The sequence below is a fragment of the Lagenorhynchus albirostris genome, chromosome 13, assembly GCF_949774975.1.
Source record: "Lagenorhynchus albirostris chromosome 13, mLagAlb1.1, whole genome shotgun sequence".
In the NCBI taxonomy this organism is placed as follows: domain Eukaryota; kingdom Metazoa; phylum Chordata; class Mammalia; order Artiodactyla; family Delphinidae; genus Lagenorhynchus; species Lagenorhynchus albirostris.
In genome coordinates, this window is record NC_083107.1 from 64223696 (window position 1) to 64241981 (window position 18286).

At 36.8% G+C, this 18286-nt stretch overlaps 1 protein-coding gene and 1 pseudogene across 2 annotated transcripts; one reads left to right on the top strand and one right to left on the bottom strand.

Moving 5' to 3' along the window:
• Nucleotides 1-1285: 1285 nt before the first annotated feature.
• DPY30 (dpy-30 histone methyltransferase complex regulatory subunit) lies at nucleotides 1286-12712 on the top strand. 2 transcript variants are annotated; one of them, XM_060169131.1, is made up of 5 exons: nucleotides 1286-1368; nucleotides 1606-1677; nucleotides 1763-1810; nucleotides 10217-10359; nucleotides 12368-12712. In XM_060169131.1, exons 2-5 carry the CDS (start codon nucleotides 1642-1644, stop codon nucleotides 12438-12440), a joined length of 300 nt encoding a protein of 99 aa, XP_060025114.1. In that variant the 5' UTR covers nucleotides 1286-1368; nucleotides 1606-1641; the 3' UTR covers nucleotides 12441-12712. The 2 variants fall into 2 exon arrangements, with proteins under 2 accessions (XP_060025114.1, XP_060025115.1); XM_060169132.1 differs by having other exon boundaries at nucleotides 1299-1506.
• Nucleotides 5243-5984, bottom strand: LOC132531392 (transmembrane protein 33-like; annotated as a pseudogene).
• Nucleotides 12713-18286: the final 5574 nt, after the last annotated feature.

Sequence of the window (18286 nt, forward strand, 5' to 3'; positions counted from 1 at the left end):
CTTCTCTTGTTTTCGAACATGGGCTCTAGGTGCGCAGGCTCCAGTAGTTGCAGCATGCAGGCTCAGTAGTTGTGGCTTTCGGACTTAGTTGTTCTGTGGCACGTGGGATCTTTCCGGACTAGGGATGGAACCTGTGTCCCCTGCATTGGCAGGCGGATTCTTAACCACTGTGCCACGCCCACAGGGAAGTCCCAATCAAATATACATTATAAAATAAAACTTTAAAAATGTATCCACAAGCCTGGCTCCTAAACAAATTTTATTTACTTTAGATTTTTAGCCATGCAGTTTTAACGGAGTAGTAAAATGACGTTGTAGTCTACCTTTAAAAAAAAACCTTGGGACTTCCCTGGCGGTCCAGTGGTTAAGACTCCACACTCCCAACACGGGGGCACGGGTTTGATCCCTGGTTGGGGAACTAAGATTCCGCATGCTGCACAGCGCGGCCTTAAAAAACAAACACGTTAGTGTTATGATCACAAACATTTCTGCATTTGTAGAGTTATGGCTTTATTCTAGTATATTGATATGCCATAATTAAGTCTCCAAATATTTTATATGAAGTTAAAATATTTTCATATTACAAAGTGCAACTATAAATGGGATTACTGAATCAAAGGCAGGCACTTTAATGAGTGTATCATTTATATTTACATTAAAATAAAAGGAATTTATTGGAATTACAACAACAATCCGATTTACTAGATCCTGTTTGGTATTTACAAATGTGTGTAGGAGGCAAATTGTCTTTTGTATTTTTACAAATACAGTAGTATCAATAGCATCACGGTTTGGAAAGCCGGTTGCATATTGCTAATCTTGATACAAATGTAAGGTAGCACTAACGTGGCATGTTCACATATTTAAGGGCTTGAATAAAAGCTTACTACGAAACCCTAAAACATTTCTTCTTCCCCACTTTGGCTTTAGAGTAAAACACTGACATTCTTTCGTAGACAGTTGAGTTTGGGTCTGTGATTTTCTAGTAAGAACTATCCAGCAAGTGGTTTCGGTTCCGCGAAGAGCTTCGGCAGATTTCAGGTAGCACGGAGGGCTGGCCAGGCCGAACCTCTGCCGGCTGGCCTAGTCACTGGGTCTGCAGCTGGGGTGGCGCCTGCTCTGGGTAGGCAGGTCGAGGAACGAGTCTTTGGCAGACCCCGAGGCCACAACTTCCCCAGATCACTTCTTACCGCAAAGAGTGTCGTAGTAGAATCAGGGCCGGTCTGGATCCCTCCCAGCCCGGCCCCCGCTGGCAGTTCTGCGCAGGCGCGGCAGTCGTGCGACATCCGTCACTTACGGCGGAAGTGGTTTGTGCTGGGAGTTGGTGGCGCGGTGCAGGGCTCTTAGGAACGAACGGCTTGGGCGCGGGTAATCAGCTCCCTTTCCCCTTTTCTCTACCTCTTCTAGGTTCTTGGGAGTACGGCGGAGCTTCCGGACCTGATGCGGGCGCCCGGTCGTGGACTGTCCCACCCTGTTCCTCTACTGCTCGGGGTGCTCCGCGCCCAGGTGGGGGTGAGGGGCGGGGTCGCGGCTGGGCTGGACTCCATCCTGGTGTCTTCGTCTTGAAATCTCCCGGGTAACTCACGGTTTTTCTTGTTTTCCAAGACTGGTATCCGGGGACTGTGACTTGCAGGGTCCACCATGGAACCAGAGCAGATGCTGGAGGGACAGACGCAGGTACCAGAAAACCCTGGATTCAGGGTGGTGGTGTGAAGCAAGGAAGAGTGGCTGATGTTTCTGTGACCGGTGTTTTGTTTTCTAGGTTGCAGAAAATCCCCACTCTGAGTACGGTCTCACAGACAACGTCGAGGTAACTTGCCCAGTTCCTATGCCGTATCTTTGCGTCTCTTATGAACTGGAGAAAACTTGGGTTTCATTTTTACTAGGTTGCTTTGCACAAGGGAAAACTTTATCGTCACGAACGAAATAGTATTAAATTATGGGAAACTTGTTTTATTAGCGGTACTAATACTTCGTGGTATGCAGACGTACACATCAGCTGAGTCGAGAGGTTGAATTTTGAAAATTATATAGAGAAACATACATTACTGATGGAGACTCAGAATACTTTTGCTTGGTGGCTACTAATGCTCTGTTGGGATACTGCATTGGAAAATGCACATCACAATTAAGAAGCCCATTGTATTTGTAGCAGAATAGTGTGCTGGTGAAGTCAACATTTAGTAAATGTTGATATCTTTGCAGAGTTCAGTAGTAGGTGCCATTGGAAGCTATAACAGGTAGTAGACACTGTTTTTGCCTTACATGGTTGAGTCTGAATTCAGAGAGTACATGTGAAAAAATGTGCAAAAGAAGGTATACTTTTTTTTTTTTTTGAAGGTATACTTTTATAGAGCTTTTTCATACAGGTACTAAGTAGTTGCTGTCTAAAAGAAGAAGTTACTTTGTAAATGAATGAATAAATGCTGGAACAGTTGAATTAACCAGAGCTAGGTGGGATTGGTTAGGAAAACAGAGAGTTCCTGGAAGAGATGTGGGTGTTTTACGAGGTGGGTGGGGAGACATCATCAATAATTAAGTTTGGATAAATGAGGGCAGGAGCATTTCCAAGCAGAGTAATAATAGTAATAGCTGCTAATATTAGTCCTTTTACTATGTGCCAGGCACACTCCTAAGTAACTTCCATGTATTTTCAGTCTTGCAAGGCTCAGAATTTGAGTAACTTGTCTAAGATCACTAGGAAGTAAGTGGAGAGCTGTGTGTTAAACCTAAGCAGGCTGACATTTTTGAGGTGGAATTAAATTGTATTGCTGATCTTGACCAACTACTAGAGTTCCCTGGCATGTGGAGTGACTACTCTCTGCCTATAAAATTGCTAGGAATGTTTGTTGGTTGGATTATCAGGGTTAAGAAAATCTGAGTCTTTTCATAATGCAGTTTTTAATTGAACTGCTGTGCTGAATCAGGTGAAGATACTTTATGCCACTTATCATTTAAGAGATTTCTTTTTAGGCATCAGCAGTCTTCTTGATGATGCTTGTGTATGGAGGCAGAGCCATAATACAGTAGAGCAGTGATACCAAATGCTTTGTTTTTCAAATCCTCAGACCAATTTCCATGGTAAAGTGAGAAAAAAAATAAGGAGAGTGGAGTGAGTACTGATGATACATTATTTGGTGATTGGTTTTCTTGCTTCCATAATTTTAAAATGCCTGTTCTTTTATGAGTTATGGTGATAGTAAAATAATAATTATGCTTGTTTGTTTGTAAGTTTTTACTTGGTAAAATAGAGTTAACAACCCTATGTTAGTCCCTTCATTCACTGTATTATTTTATTTTTAATTTACTTGTTTGTGATATCTCAGAGTCTGGAAACCACTACTCTACAGCTGCTGCTGCTGCTTTTTGTCTTAGAATTCCATTTTATGTCCATTATTGACTTACAGTTTTTTTAGGTTGTTGCTTTAGGACTTATTGGACGGAAGTTTAACTTCCCACAATTTACCTTCAAGTGGTATCATATCTTTTCATGTATGGTATAAGGACCTTATAACAGTATCCTTCCATTTTCTCTCTCCTTGCCTTTATACTATTGTTATCATATATTATATTTATACATATGTTATAAACCCTGCAATTGATTATTTTTATTTAAAAAGTCAATTATCTTTTTTATTTTATTAAAAATTTTTTATTGTTTACTTAACATTATAGTTACTTTATTGCTCTAGAAAATTTAGTTTTTAAAACTATCAGATTACATACATAGTGATAATGAGACTAACCCCCCCCAACAATCAACTGTATATTATGAGGCTTCTCTAACTTGGTAGATAACTATTACAAAATTACAAAAATAGCTGGTTACAGTTGAGCTATCAAGTAGGTATCACATTTCTGTAGATTGAAAAGTTGAATAAAAAGAAAACTGATGTTACTGATAAGTTGCTGAGTGTATCTGAGAAATCCAAGCTACATGCACACAGAAAAAAACTGGTTACAAAAACCATTACGTTACTCTGTATTAACATTTTGCAATGTTTTAAACATTTCCAATCATGCAACAATAATAAAAATCTGAATGAATTTTATAAAGGAGTTGATGGAAGCTCAACAAACGTATTTAACATATTATACAACTAAAATCACATCATAACACATCCAGTTCTCCCAAATTTATCTATGCATTACAGCATTGAAATGCACACTATTTCCTCCACAACTCCTCCTCTGGCCCCATTTCTATTCAATAACGTTATCTATATAAACCTTTCTGTTTAATCTTTTAAATCAGATTTGATGGGTAAGTATGTATAGTCTTCAGTATTTCAGAACAGATAACCAAGTTTAGTCACATGCTCAGTCTTCAGTTACATTCCTTTCAGAAAGCATCTGAACTGCTGCAATTGTCTATGAAAATTCAAGCCTAAGAAACCGAGAAAACTGGCAGTCAAGAATCTGATCTAAGTAATTGTGTAAACTACAATAATACTAAAACCTATGTGTGCACATTTCTAGAAGAAGGATTTCCTATTTGAGAAATGTTACTCAATGGGTCTCTGAAAGAAAAACTGTCTGACTACTGCTCTTTGATGTAAAACGCTTAGGTGACCACAAGTATTTAACCCAATTGGCTAACAGTCTTACAGTTGGGCCTTTTAAAATATTCAAAGCCACAGAAGTAATTATGAAAATAAAATTTTGGAAGATCATAGCATAAGATACATATAGAATTCCTATTATAATGGTACATCCAAAATAAATCTGTCCTAACAAAGCAGCACAAAATCAATTTAAAAACAATTTGAAATTAAATAATGGGAAGTGTTTTTGTTAAAATCATCAACCAAAATTACTGAATGGCAAAAGAATACTGTCTCAAAATATACTGAATTTACATGTTAATATTACCATAATGAACTCATGCCAGATATAAATTCAAGTTACTAATTAGATGAAAACGAATTTTAGAGCTATTTTTACAAGAGAAATAAACGTACTTCATGATAAAGGCACAGCAGCGTCTAAAGAATTTTTGGTACATTTATCACAAGATTTAAATTTCCTTAACTATTAACAACACATTACAATAAAGTTTCTCAGAAAGTGTTTAAAAGGCTTGATTTAACATGCCAGGAAAATGATTATTTTTCTTTTGAGATGCATTTATGTAAATTATGTAAATTGCAGTGAGGTCAGTTTTACACCTGGAATTAACCATTCCTAGCAGAAGTACCAGCAGCTAACAGTGCTTATTTATATTACACATAACTTAGCTGGATGTTAAACTATGCAACTGTTGGTGCCAGTCTGCTTATAAAGACAATGCTCTGGAGACGAAGTCTTCTCACAAACAGTGGGCAAGCAGGTTTCATTATTAGATGTTCAACAACAATCCTCTGTTCATTAAACAAGGTCCAATAATATGGATTTCTTCTAGAGGAGTATCGAACAGTAAGCAATCTATGGTGTATAAAAGGCTGGAGCAAACTTCCTTGACCCCTAAAAAGCATTAAAACTGTAGCAGGCATCAAGAATATTTCATGACAAGCAATGAATTTCAGAATATTCTGTTGATTAGCGCTGAATTTATCCGAGAGGTCTCAGCAGAGGTAAACTATTTGCACCCTTTGCATCAAGGCACCTTTTTCGTGTATGTGGCAGTATGAAGCGAAGAAAATAACAAGGCTGGGAAATACTCATTGTAACGGGGTAGGAATTGAGAAAGATGAGTGAACAGAACAGGTAGTGACAGCTGTCCTCTAACAAAGCCTGGGCCAGGAATGCTCTGCTTAACTGGAAGTGTAGTAAGCTTTGGTGCAGCCTCAGAGCACTAGCCAGAGCATTTGCCAGCAAAGCACGTTGGTAAAAGCTTGCTACTTCATGCAACCCAAGAAGAGGCAGAACAAAGAGCAGTAAACTAGGAACAAGCGAGAAAGCAACATTGCCGTGGCCAGTTTATTGGCCGTGATGAATTGCATTGCGCCCGCCTCTCGGGGGCCGTTCGGGGCCGTGTCCACCATGGGGGGCTTATTACACACGCGTCTGGGAGGCTGTCCGGCACACCCGAGAGCACAGCTGGGTTTCTAGAAAGACCAGAGTGAAGGCGGAGCTCCGGAGCAAGGCCCAAGACGGCCGACCTAACGCCGCCGGCTGCAGGTTATTGCTGAACCCGGAAGTGCTCCCTTGACTTCCGTCCAATTATCTTTTTAAAAGAGATTTGAACAGTACGAGAAAGGAGTGTTTCACGTTTATCCGTGTAATTGTCATTTCTGGGTTCTCCATTCTTTTGTGTAGATCCAGCGGGTATCATTTCCCATCCTCCTGAAGGGCTTTCTTTAACATTTCTTGTAGTGGAGGTTGGCTGGGAAGGAATTCTTTAAGGTTCTGAATGTCTGAAAAGGTAATTATTTTGCCTTTGCTTTTGAGGTATTTTTGCTGAGTATTTGCTCCACTGTCTTCTGGCTGACATTGTTTCTGCTGAAAAGTCTGCTATCATTCCTATCTTTGCTCCTCTGTAGTTAACGTCTTCTCTTTGTGCTTTTAACATTTTTTACTGGTTTTAAATAACTTGATTATAATGTGTCTTGGCGTAATTTTTTTTTAATGTTTCTTGTGCTTAGGATTCATTGAGTTTCTTGGATCTTTGGGTTTAGAGTTTTCATTAAATTTGAAAAAATTTCAGCCATTATTTCTTCAAATATTTTCAAGTATTTTGTTAGCTTAATTTACTAATTCTTTCCTTAGTCTTCTTGAACATATGGAATATATTATAATAACTGGTTTAATGGCATTGCCTATGCTATCTGTATCATTTCTGTGTCTGTTTCTGTGAATTGGTTTTTCTCTTCATTATGGGTAATTTTTTCTGCTTCTTTGCCTCTCTGGTAATTTTTATTGGAGGCTGGGCATCATGAATGTTACCTTGTTGGGTACTGGTTATTTTTGTATTTCTTCATATACTCTTGGGCTTTGTTCTAGGACTCGGTTAGGTTACTTGGAAACAATTTGATCTTTTGAGGTTTGCCTTTAAGCTTTTTTAGGTGGGACCAGACCAACCTTTAGTTTAGACTTAATTTCTTCCTCTTGTGTATTCTACCCAGTGCTTCATGTGTTATGAGGTTTTCCCATCCTGGGTCACAGGAACATGAACTACTCCTGGCCTATGTGAGCTCCAGGGTTTGTGCCTCCTGCTTCCTCCAAGTGGTTTTTTCTTCTGGCCTTGAGTAGTTCCCTCACACATTTTGTAAAACATTTTGTAAAACATTGCAAAATGTTAATACAGAGTAACGTAATGGTTTTTGTAACCAGTTTTTTTTTTCTGTGTGCATGTAGCTTGGATTTCTCAGATACACTCAGTGACTTATCAGTAACATCAGTTTTCTTTTTATTCAACTTTTCAATCTACAGAAATGTGATACCTACTTGATAGCTCAACTGTAACCAGCTATTTTTGTAATTTTGTAATAGTTATCTACCAAGTTAGAGAAGCCTCATAATATACAGTTGATTGTTGGGGGGGTAGTCTCATTATCACTATGTATGTGATCTGATAGTTTTAAAAACTAAATTTTCTAGAGCAATAAAGTAACTATAATGTTAAGTAAACAATAAAAAATTTTTAATAAAATAAAATAAAAAAGATAATTGACTTTTTAAAGAAAAATAAAAATCAATTGCAGGGTTTGTAACATGTAGAAATATAAGATAACAATAGTAGAAAGGCAAGGAGGGAGGAAATGGGAGGATACTGTTATAAGGTTCTTATACCATACATGAAAAGAGGGGACTACTCAAGGCCAGAAGAAAAAACCACTTGGAAGAAGAGTTCCCTCACACTCATGCTCTGATAAATACTCACTTGAAAACTGGAAGGCAATCTCTTAGTCTCTTTCTATGCAACTCTCTCCTCTCTGTGAAAGTTTCCTTTTCAGTACTCTTCTCTGCAAGTTCTAGTTCTCTTGGTCTCCCTGAATTTTCAACTCTGTCTTCTCAACTTAGGGAGACTTCAGGGCTCTGCTTGGGGTCCTTCTCCCTGGGTTTTGTTGTATAAGTTCTCTAGGCAGGATGCAGTAAGCTGGGGCAATCATAGGATTCACCTAATTTTTTCCCATTTTTGTGATCACTGTTCTACACTCTTAAAAGCTTAATCTTTGTGTGTGTGTGTGTGTGTGTGTGTGTGTGTGTGTGTGTTTGTGGTTGGATATACATTTGACCCTAGAACAACCCAGGTTTGAACTGCATGGGTCCACTTAAAAGTGGATTTTTTTTCAGTAGTAAGTACTGTAGTACTACACGATTTCCAGTTGCTTGAATCCACGGATATGGAACTGTAGATACAGAACCACAGATATGGAGGAACAGCCTGTGTAAAGGGCCAACTGTAAGTTATAAGTGGATTTTTGGCTGGGCAGAGGGTCATGTTGTTCAGGCATCAACTGTATATTTTTTAGATTAATTCAGGATTTTGACTTTACTGAAAGTAAGCATAGCAATTGGCACATAGTGGATAGTCAGTAAATGTTTAAATGAAATAAATGAGAGGATTTGGTCAAGGAGCTTATTATAGGATCTATCAGAGTTGCTTAGGCATTGCTGTTTCTTTTTCTTTCTTTTTTTTAAAAATTAATTTATTTGGCTGTGTTGGGTCTTCATTTCTGTGAGAGGGCTTTCTCTAGTTGTGGCGAGCGGGGGCCACTCTTCATCGTGGTGCACGGCCCTCTCACTATCGTGGCCTCTCTTGTTGCGGAGCACAAGCTCCAGACGTGCAGGCTCAGTAATTGTGGCTCATGGGCCTAGTTGCTCCGTGGCATGTGGGATCTTCCCAGACCAGGGCTCGAACCTGTGTCCCCTGCATTGGCAGGCAGATTCTCAACCACTGCGCCACCAGGGAAGGCCCATTGCTGTTTCTTAATGAAGGTATTGGGATGTCATGTAATTGACTAGTTTTTATCATATATGGGTATTTGTTGAAATTTACTGGTGAACTATAAGTTTCTTAATTCATGGGCAAATGAAATAACTGTTTCATACATTAAATAAGTATAGGTAATTATTTTTATTAAGTCCAAAAATTAGATTGAAAAATCACAAGCAAAACTAGACAAGTTACCTGACATAGTTCTGGCAAGTGTTTTTGGAAAGCAAGGTATGTATGTTGTAGTTATATGCTTAAAGTTTTTTCTCAGTTTTTACAAAATAAAATTTTCTTTAAAAAAATTAAGTGTAGAATTTTTTTGTTTGTAATCGTTGACTGTCCAGTTCTAGTATGATTGGAACAAATTTCATTTAAATGAAAGTGCTCTTAATAGTGTTTTGTCTTTGAGATAGCCACTTGTTTCTAAATTTCTGAAATGACAGATTTTCAGAAGAAGGCAAAGTTTTCCAGTAAAGTAGTTTTTGATGCTCTGGATGTCAGGTGAATTTATATGAAAGGCCCAGATTTTGGGGGGTTCTCAGACGGAGGAAGTGTAAGTCATCATTTCCGAAACATCATTTAAATATCACATTAATGATCTTTCCCATATTAGTCATTTCTTCTATTTTTTGGCTGATTTTACTTTATATTTTTTCTTAAATTTTCTTAAATTTACTCATTTTTAAAAAATCATAGATGCATTTGTTTAGAAAAGAAACAAATGGAAAAGCATTCTCATTGCTGTAGAGGGTAACCGTAAAAATGAAAACAGTGAATACAAAACAGTGGTAATAAATTTTAGCTAGATTCTGTTGCCAGTTGAAGTCTCTAAGCTGAAGCCTGCTCTCTGTTAAGAAGGGAGTTTAGCAAGTGTTACAGAAGTGTTAAAGACATGTTAGTGCCAAACTGAGACATTGTCCTTGATATTATCTGTGATAAAAGAATTGAAACAGGATTAGTTTTCTCACTGTGATTCAGTGTTACTTAGTGTCATGTCCAGATTTTTTGAAGCACATTGTAAGAAGGTGTATTCTCATGAAGAAAAGAAAAGGGACTTGTATTTATTCCTAAAAAGGCAGAAAGAAAGAGAGAAAGTAAGTGTAGGATCTGGAGATACGGCATTAAAAGAATGAGATATTATGGTGCCTTCAGAAAATGCTTGAATGAAATTTAGAAATGGGTCTGATTTTATTTTGGCAGAAAGATTTGCAGTTCAATCAGCTTTCTAGTCATTGATTTACATTTTCTGTTAGTTTTATATTTCCATTAATTTTGGTTTAGCACTCAAAATAATCTAGTTATTTTTAAATATTCATGCATGTTTTTTGAATTCACTAGAGGATAGTAGAAAATGAGAAAATTAATGCAGAAAAGTCATCAAAACAGAAAGTGGATCTCCAGTCTTTGCCAACTCGTGCCTATCTGGATCAGACAGTTGTGCCTATCTTATTACAAGGACTTGCTGTGCTTGCAAAGGAAAGGTAAGATAATAGTGTCTGCAAATGGAGTTACCAGAAAAAGCAAAATAAAAACTTCCCTAGTTGAAATATCATGAGTTATGTATAGTTACTTTTTTACTATATAAGGAATTTATAGATACTGAAGTTTTTTAAAAACAAGTCAGCCATAATCTCAATTAAGACACTTATTTTTCTACTAGTCTTAGATCATATGCATATTTGTAATCATGGTATACATGTAATTTTATATCTCCTTTTTACTTAAAATTATAAGATAAAACTTCTTCCATATCTTTACAGAGCCTTCATGATTATAAATGAAATTATAGTATCACAGTTAACTTAGCCATTTTCTTGTTGTTGACCATTTAGGACCAATTTCCTTTGTTATTATTGATCACCAGGTAGTTTATCTGTTTTTATACCCTTTTACTTTTGTTTAATTACTTTATGATAAATACCCAAGAATTGGTTTGCTATTTCAAATGACATGACTATTTTTATAGTGTTTCACACATAATATCATATTTCTGTCCAAAAGTTTATCCTTAAAATTCTTCAGGTGTCATCATAGCCTCAAGTGCATGCGTGTTATAAACTTTTTTTTGCCAAGTTTTTTAAATTTACATTTCTTTGTTAGCACAATTACAGTTTTTCTCTTTTCTGTACATGTTTTCTGTACAAAAGTTCTTTTTGTATAAGTAAATCCAATAAGAAAATTTTGTTGTAAGTTACATTAGTCAACATTTATTGGGTGTAAATTATGTTTTTCTCAAAGACTAATAATGAATACTGTAGTAAACTGACATAACTTGATAAGGAACTTGATGGAACATATCTGAGTTATTTAGAATAGGTGTATTACTTTTATTTTTTAATTTATTTTTATTACTTAGTGTTAAGTTAAAAAATTAAATGAATAAACAATAAGTATTTGTTTTGGATTGTTATATTTATAAAATAGGATTTATTTTTGACTGCAAGATATGTCTTGGCTCTACTACTGACAATTAAAATATGGGCATCTTTTATGCATTTTTGTTCTTTCTCTAAAGAAGGCCAATATATCAGAAATTCTAAATATTACTTTAAATGCTAGAAGAAAAGAATTTGAAGAAGTTTTACGGTAACATTCTATTAGTAAATACAGTTTTTAAGTAAGCATTCTAGCAAAATAATTCATCAAATTAACTGTAAATATTATGTAACAAGTATTGTCTCTGTCTAGTTAGTTCAAAAGGTTGTTTAAAGTGCTAGGAGAATGTTTTGAGATCATTGTAAATCAATTCTAAATATGCCTTTTTTTTTTTTTTTAAATATGCCTTTTTATAGTAGGGTTTAAGGTAGATGTTTCCCCCAACTTTTCATCTTTGGACCTGTTTTATCAGCAAAAGCAACATATGTAAAAGTGATAAATATGAATTAACACCTCTTTATTTTATTAAAATTTTTTTTCCAGTTTTGAGAAAAAATTTACATACGTCACTATATAAGTTTAAGGTATACAGCATAATGGTTTGATTTACATATGTTGTGAAATGATTACCACACAGGTTTAGTTAACATCCATGATCTCATATATACATATATACAATATATACATATACAATAAAAAGGAAAAAAAGAAAAAAATTTTCTTCTTGTGATGAGAACTCTTAGGATCTACTCTTTTGACAACTTTCCTGTATATCATACAGCAGTGTCAGCTATAGTCGTCATGTCGTACTTTATACCCCTAGTACTTAGAACTGGAATTTTGTACCACCTTCCTCCAACAACCCCTCTCTCTCACCTCTTAATTTTAAAATATGTTTAAGGGACTTCCCTGGCAGTCCAGTGGTTAAGACTCCGTGCTTCCACTGCAGGGGACACAGGTTTGATCCCTGGTGGGGGAACTAAGATGCCACATGCTGCACGGTGTGGCCAAAAAAACAGAAAAAAAAAAGATGTTTTCATTATGGGACAATACATTTAAATTAACACGTCTCGAATATAAATTTCTAAATTTTGGATTTCTTTTCCCTTACAGACCACCAAATCCCATTGAATTTCTAGCATCCTATCTTTTAAAAAACAAGGCACAGTTTGAAGATCGAAACTGACTTATTGGGAAGAACAGAAAAATTTGGTTTCCACTGTAGATTTACATGATTAAGAGGCAACTTTAATTGCCATGATTCCCCCCCCCCCCCATTTTGGAAGTATAAGAATCATCAGGACAGCAGAACTTATTTTGGAGTTGCAGAAGAAGACATATCTCCCTTATTGATTTAATCACATACTTATTTAATGAGTGTATTCTGTGCAGTTTTTTCTCAGATTGTCTTTAACTTTGTTTTTAAAATGACCTTCAAAATAAACTGTTAAAACATCATTATCTTACAGTAGTGTTTGTTCTATATGACAAATATTTTATGTGGTTCAGTTGTTTTCATGTATTACTTATTCCTTGTGTCTTAGAATGCTGCAGAGTTTTACAGCAGTGTGAAAATACACCAGAGTCAAGTAGAATATAAAAAAATCTCAGCCAGTTTTTCTAGCATTGTTCCTGGACCTCTTGGAGGGTAGAATTTGGACATCTTCAATTTTTAACAAACATCACCAGTGATTCTAATGCACAATAAATTGTTTTTTTTCCACAATAAATTTTGGAGTGCTGTTAAGCATTGCAGAGGGTGTACAATATCCTTCAATGCTATCAACCTTTATGGTATTAATATAATAATAGCTATCATTTATTGCAGTTCTACTATGTGTCAGGCACAGAACTATTTTATTTGTTATCTCTGATGTAGCAATTCTGCAAAGTAGATGTTGTTATTCCCATTTTGCAGATGAGGAAACAGATTTGGAGAGGTTAAGCGACTTGCTCAAGACCACACTGCTGGTAAGTGCTTGAACGGGCATTCAAACCCAGTTCTACCAATGTGCTGCTGATAGCTAAGTGAGAAGTACTTGTACTAGTTAACATATTGCTTATTTTCGCAATAAAACACACCAGCTAGTCCTTTTTTTTGGGTGTGCTCACTTTGTCCTGTATGAAGAAATTGAGATAATGCACTAGCTCAGAAAAGAGAAAATTGAAGAGAGCCAGGAAGGATAAACATTCGGTGGAGCAGTGGTTTCTCAGCTGGGAGTGATTTTGTCCCCCCTTTCCCCAAGGGACATTTGGCGATGTCCAGAAGCATTTTGGTTGTCACAACTGGAGTAAGGTGGGATTCTACTGGCATCTAGTGGGTAATGGCCAGTGATGCTGCTAAATATCTTAACTATGCGCAGGACAGCCTGGGTGCCCCACCCATGTCCAAGAATCATCCAGCTCAAAATGTTAGTAGAGCTAAGGTTGAGAAACCCTGCTTTGGAAGCATATGTTAAAGACATGTCTCCAAGCTAAACATGTGAAGGCAAAGTTAGAAATTTAATGCTGTGTGTGTCTTATAGTTCTCTTTAATATAGGAAAAACATTTCAGTAGGAGTGACACTTTTGGGGAGGTGATATGATGGTTTTGATATACATCTGCAGATCTATAGGTTTGAATAGGAAAAACCTGGAAATATTGAGCTCTCAATATTTATGCTTATGTAGTAGTTTTCGTAACTATTAATTTCATTAAATTTATTTTGGTGATTTGACTAACTCATAAGTTCATCTGTCTATGTCTTTTAATGATATTTTAATATTCGAGTAAGTACTAACTGGGTAGTCTTTTTTTTTTTTTGCGGTACGTGGGCCTCTCCCGTTGCGGTGCACAGGCTCCGGACGCTCAGGATCAGTGGCCATGGCTCACGGGCCTAGCCGCTCCGCGGCACATGAGATCTTCCCGGACCGGGGCACGAACCCGTGTCCCCTGCATCGGCAGGCGAACTCTCAACCACTGCGCCACCAGGGAAGCCCTAACTGGGTAGTCTTTTATTAAAGCATCAATAATTTTATCTTCTTAACAGTTCTTCATCAGCGATTCACATCAGAGCCACTTGTGGAACTTTTCATATATAAATATATATAAAAATATATTAAAAATATATAAATTATATCTCTCTGTGTTATATATCTCTTTTATACATCTATATATCGTTGCGTACCTGGATCCTGGAGAGCCTGATTCAACTGGGATAGAGCCTGGACTTCTGAATTTGACAAAAACTCTAAGGCATTCTGATACCACCTTTGGTTAATGACCACTTAGAAGTAATTCAGTACTCTGCCTAACGCTGCATGGCTTCCAGTGTTCTAATGAATTATCTTCAAGATAGGGCTTAAATTAATCGTAAAATCGATACTTTTTTCTGTAAGGACTGAGAATAGGCATGTCTTGCTGGCAGTGCACATCCTACTTAGCACTTAACCATATGCCAGGCACCATGCTAAATACTTTACATGAATTGTCATTTAACCTCAAAACCCTGTGAGGTAGGTTTAATTTTAATACCTCACTTTTAGAGGAGGAAAGTGAGATTTGGTTAACTTGCTTAAGGCTGCAGGGGAAGTAAGTTTGAGGCAGGGATTCATACCCAGTTTAATGCTATATTACCTCCCTGCCCTGAATGCTGTAGTACTCTCTGCTCTAATGCTCTCAGATGTGCTTAAAATTTTTCTTTGGGGGAAAAATCAGTCTGCCCTTATGTGTATACAATAGAAGCCCTCTTATCTAGCTGGTAGATGAAAAATAGAAAAATAGGAGTCATAGTAAGGAAACGTAAATGATACTGTGAACAGTTTTTTTAAAAACTTAGAAAATATTAATCTATATTAACTTGGTAATATTTTGATGTCAGTCTTTGCTCTGAGTATGGGTTCTTTGATTGGAATTCTGTATCTTCCTTCCACAAACCACTCCTATAATGTATAGTTTACAAATTTCAGTTTCAGATTTTTTGACAGTAGCGTAAGATCTTAGACATTTAAGATCTTAATTCTTAAGGCATTAAGTGTATAATGATACACTTTTTCATGATTTTTTTTCTCCAGCCATCTTATCTGCCTCTAATTTGACAGTTGTTTCTATTGAGTCCAAAGCATTCCACCTAATTTTTGTACTAACACCTTTTGCATTATGTGTTTGTGTTTCATTGGTTTATGTAATGTTTTATTAAATTATGTAATGGCAGTACTTTGTACATCTCGTATAAATAGGTTGGAGAACATGATTGACCCTTGTTAGTTATGCACACAAACCTGGGAGAAGAGTGCAACAGTGTGAGTTTCCTAAAAAGTGTAGTCTACCATCTCCAAGAATTCAGCTTGTGGTGGGCATGGTTCAGTGTATTTTACTATGGGGATGGACAGCATCACTTAGTCCAGTAAGTTGCTTAAATAGAAATCAGTTAAGAAAGCTTCTACTATACTTTGATGAGGTATTTCATGTGTAGCTGACAATTATACTATAGAAACAATTCCTACCCTTTGACTGCTTAGTCAGGAAGATAATGTTTAATAAACGTATACAGTAATAGAGTAAAAGGTACTGTATCCTGTAGAGTGAATTCTTGAAAAATGTGGACAAGTGGGAGGACCAATAGAGTAAATCAGGAATAGATTCCTAGAGGATATAGAGACCTTGAATTGAAAAAAACAGAAAAATAGGGAATTCCCTGGAGGTCCAGTGGTTAGGACTTAATGCTTTCACTGCCGAGGGCACGGGTTCAATCCCTGGTCGGGGAAATAAGATCCAACAAGCCGTGCCCAAAAAAGAAAGAAAAAGAAAGAACAGGGCTTCCCTGGTGGCACAGTGGTTGAGAGTCCGCCTGATGATGCAGGGAGCGCGGGTTCATGACCCGGTCCGGGAAGATCCCACATGCCACGGAGCGGCTGGGCCCGTGAGCCATGGCCGCTGAGCCTGCGCATCCGGAGCCTGTGCTCCGCAACAGGAGAGGCCACAACAGTGAGAGGCCCGCGTACCACAAAAAAAAAAAAAAAAAAAAGAGAAAGAAAGAACAGAAAAATAGTTTGGATAGAAGGAAACTGTTTACCTAATTCTGATGAACCTATGGGGAGAATATTGAACCTTTGTTTAAATCTCTTTGTTTAGGAGAAGGTAAAGGAGATTTTAAGACTGATAACTTCCCATTAGCAACATGATAGGATGGCTGTAGGGACAGCATAAAATATTGTAGCCAGGTATTTTCCTGGACTGGATTCCAGAAAGGCAGTAACAAATTGGAGGCCTGATACATATTGTCTAACTGTAGCAACAAGGGACAAAAGATGGAAGGTGTAAATGACTATCACTGAGAATCCACTTGTTTAAAATCTCTGGATTTAAAGAAGGAAAGTAATATAATAGTGGAAAATAGGTCACCAGAGCTAAAGGGGGCAATCAGTAATGAATAAGAACTTTCTTTTTAAGAAAACTCTTGTCAGCCTTTAAAAAAACTTCAAATCTTTTGACTCAGTTGTTTAATTTCTGGGAATCCTAAATAATATTAACAATAGGGAGACGCAAGAGGGAAGACATATGGGAACCTATGTTTATGTATGACTGATTCACTTTGTTATAAAGCAGAAACTAACACACCATTGTAAAGCAATTATACCCCAATAAAGATGTTAAAAAAATATTAACAATAAATTTGGAAAAAGCTCTGTGTACAAAATTTACTCCAAAAATTTGGAAATGAACAAGTTTTCATCTTGTAAGAATCATTAACTATGTAAAGTACTTAGCCTAGTGTCAGGTGCATAGTAAGTGTTTAATAAATGTTACTTATTAAGTTTGGTTTCTAAAGAAGAAAAGAGCAAAGTCAACTGATACTAGGTTAGAGTACCAGTGTTAATTGAAATTAAAAGAGCATCTTTATGCTAAACTCCCTTCTCTCAACCTTGACTTTTTCAAAACCCGGTGGTATCATTCTAGAATATTTTTCTGACAAAGGGCTTTTAGTAATTAGGGGGCTCCTCGAGGTGTCAGTTGTGGATAAGTAAAGTCTAAAAATGGGCAATTTAATATTGCCATATAGGCTCCCAAAATCAAGCCTAATAAATTATTTAATAAATAATTATTGTTGGGTATAGGTAGTATATGTATATGGCACAAAATTCAAAAGATATACAAAGATGTACATTGACCGTTACCAGTTTGTTTCCTTCTAGAAGTATGCCATGTATATGCAAGTGTGTGAGAATATAAGTACTTGTTTTTACACAAATGGTAGCATACTTTACACATTGTTCTGCAATTTGCCTTTTGCATTTTTTTGGTGTGGGCAGCTCTTTCCATGACAGTGATATAGCATCACCTTATTCTTTTTAATGGGTGCATATGTATGGGTATACCCTAATTTAACAAGTCTTATTGACAGACACTGTGGTTGTTTCTAGTCGTTTGCTAGTACAGACTGATGCAGTGACTATCCAACATGCTATTTCAGAAGATGTGTTATTAATGTTGGGCTCTGGGTGCCTTATTTGTTGAAGTCTGTGCTTCATAAGGACTCTCTGTTAATGAAGATTTCCTCCTTGCCTTTAACTTGGATGATGTTTATGGAGCGTCAAACCCAAATCCCTGGTGGATATAATGGAAATTTTTTTTTTTTTTTGGCCGCACCACGTGGCACGTGGGATCTTAGTTCCCTCACTAGGGATTGAACCCACGCCCCCTTCAGTGGAAGCACGGAGTCTTAACCATTGGACCACCGGGGAAGTCCCTGGAAATTGTTAATAATAACATGGGAATTGTACAGTATTGCCAAACAGGCTTCTTCTAGGATATGAAGTATTTTGCATTATATGGATCTTCCTTAATTTAGGGGATGTGGGTGAGTAGTTTCAACATTTCTTTCAAGAGCACATCCTTGAATAAGGTAGCCAGAATAAAATGGACAGGAGGAGTAATGATGGGATATGTTAAGAGCATTCTAGAAATAGAAGATCCTCTAACCTTTCACTTTGCTTGGCATTGTGGTTTTGCTGAGTTTGATCAGTAAGAAAAATCCTTTGGGGAAAGAAGCC

Bases quoted from the DNA above. Each gene is read 5' to 3' on its own strand.
- DPY30 (XM_060169131.1), top strand. From the start codon at position 1,642: ATGGAACCAGAGCAGATGCTGGAGGGACAGACGCAG. The intron at 1,811-10,216 runs GTAACTTGCCCA...TGAATTCACTAG, and splicing joins GTCTCACAGACAACGTCGAG to AGGATAGTAGAAAATGAGAA. The intron at 10,360-12,367 runs GTAAGATAATAG...TTTCCCTTACAG, and splicing joins GCTGTGCTTGCAAAGGAAAG to ACCACCAAATCCCATTGAAT.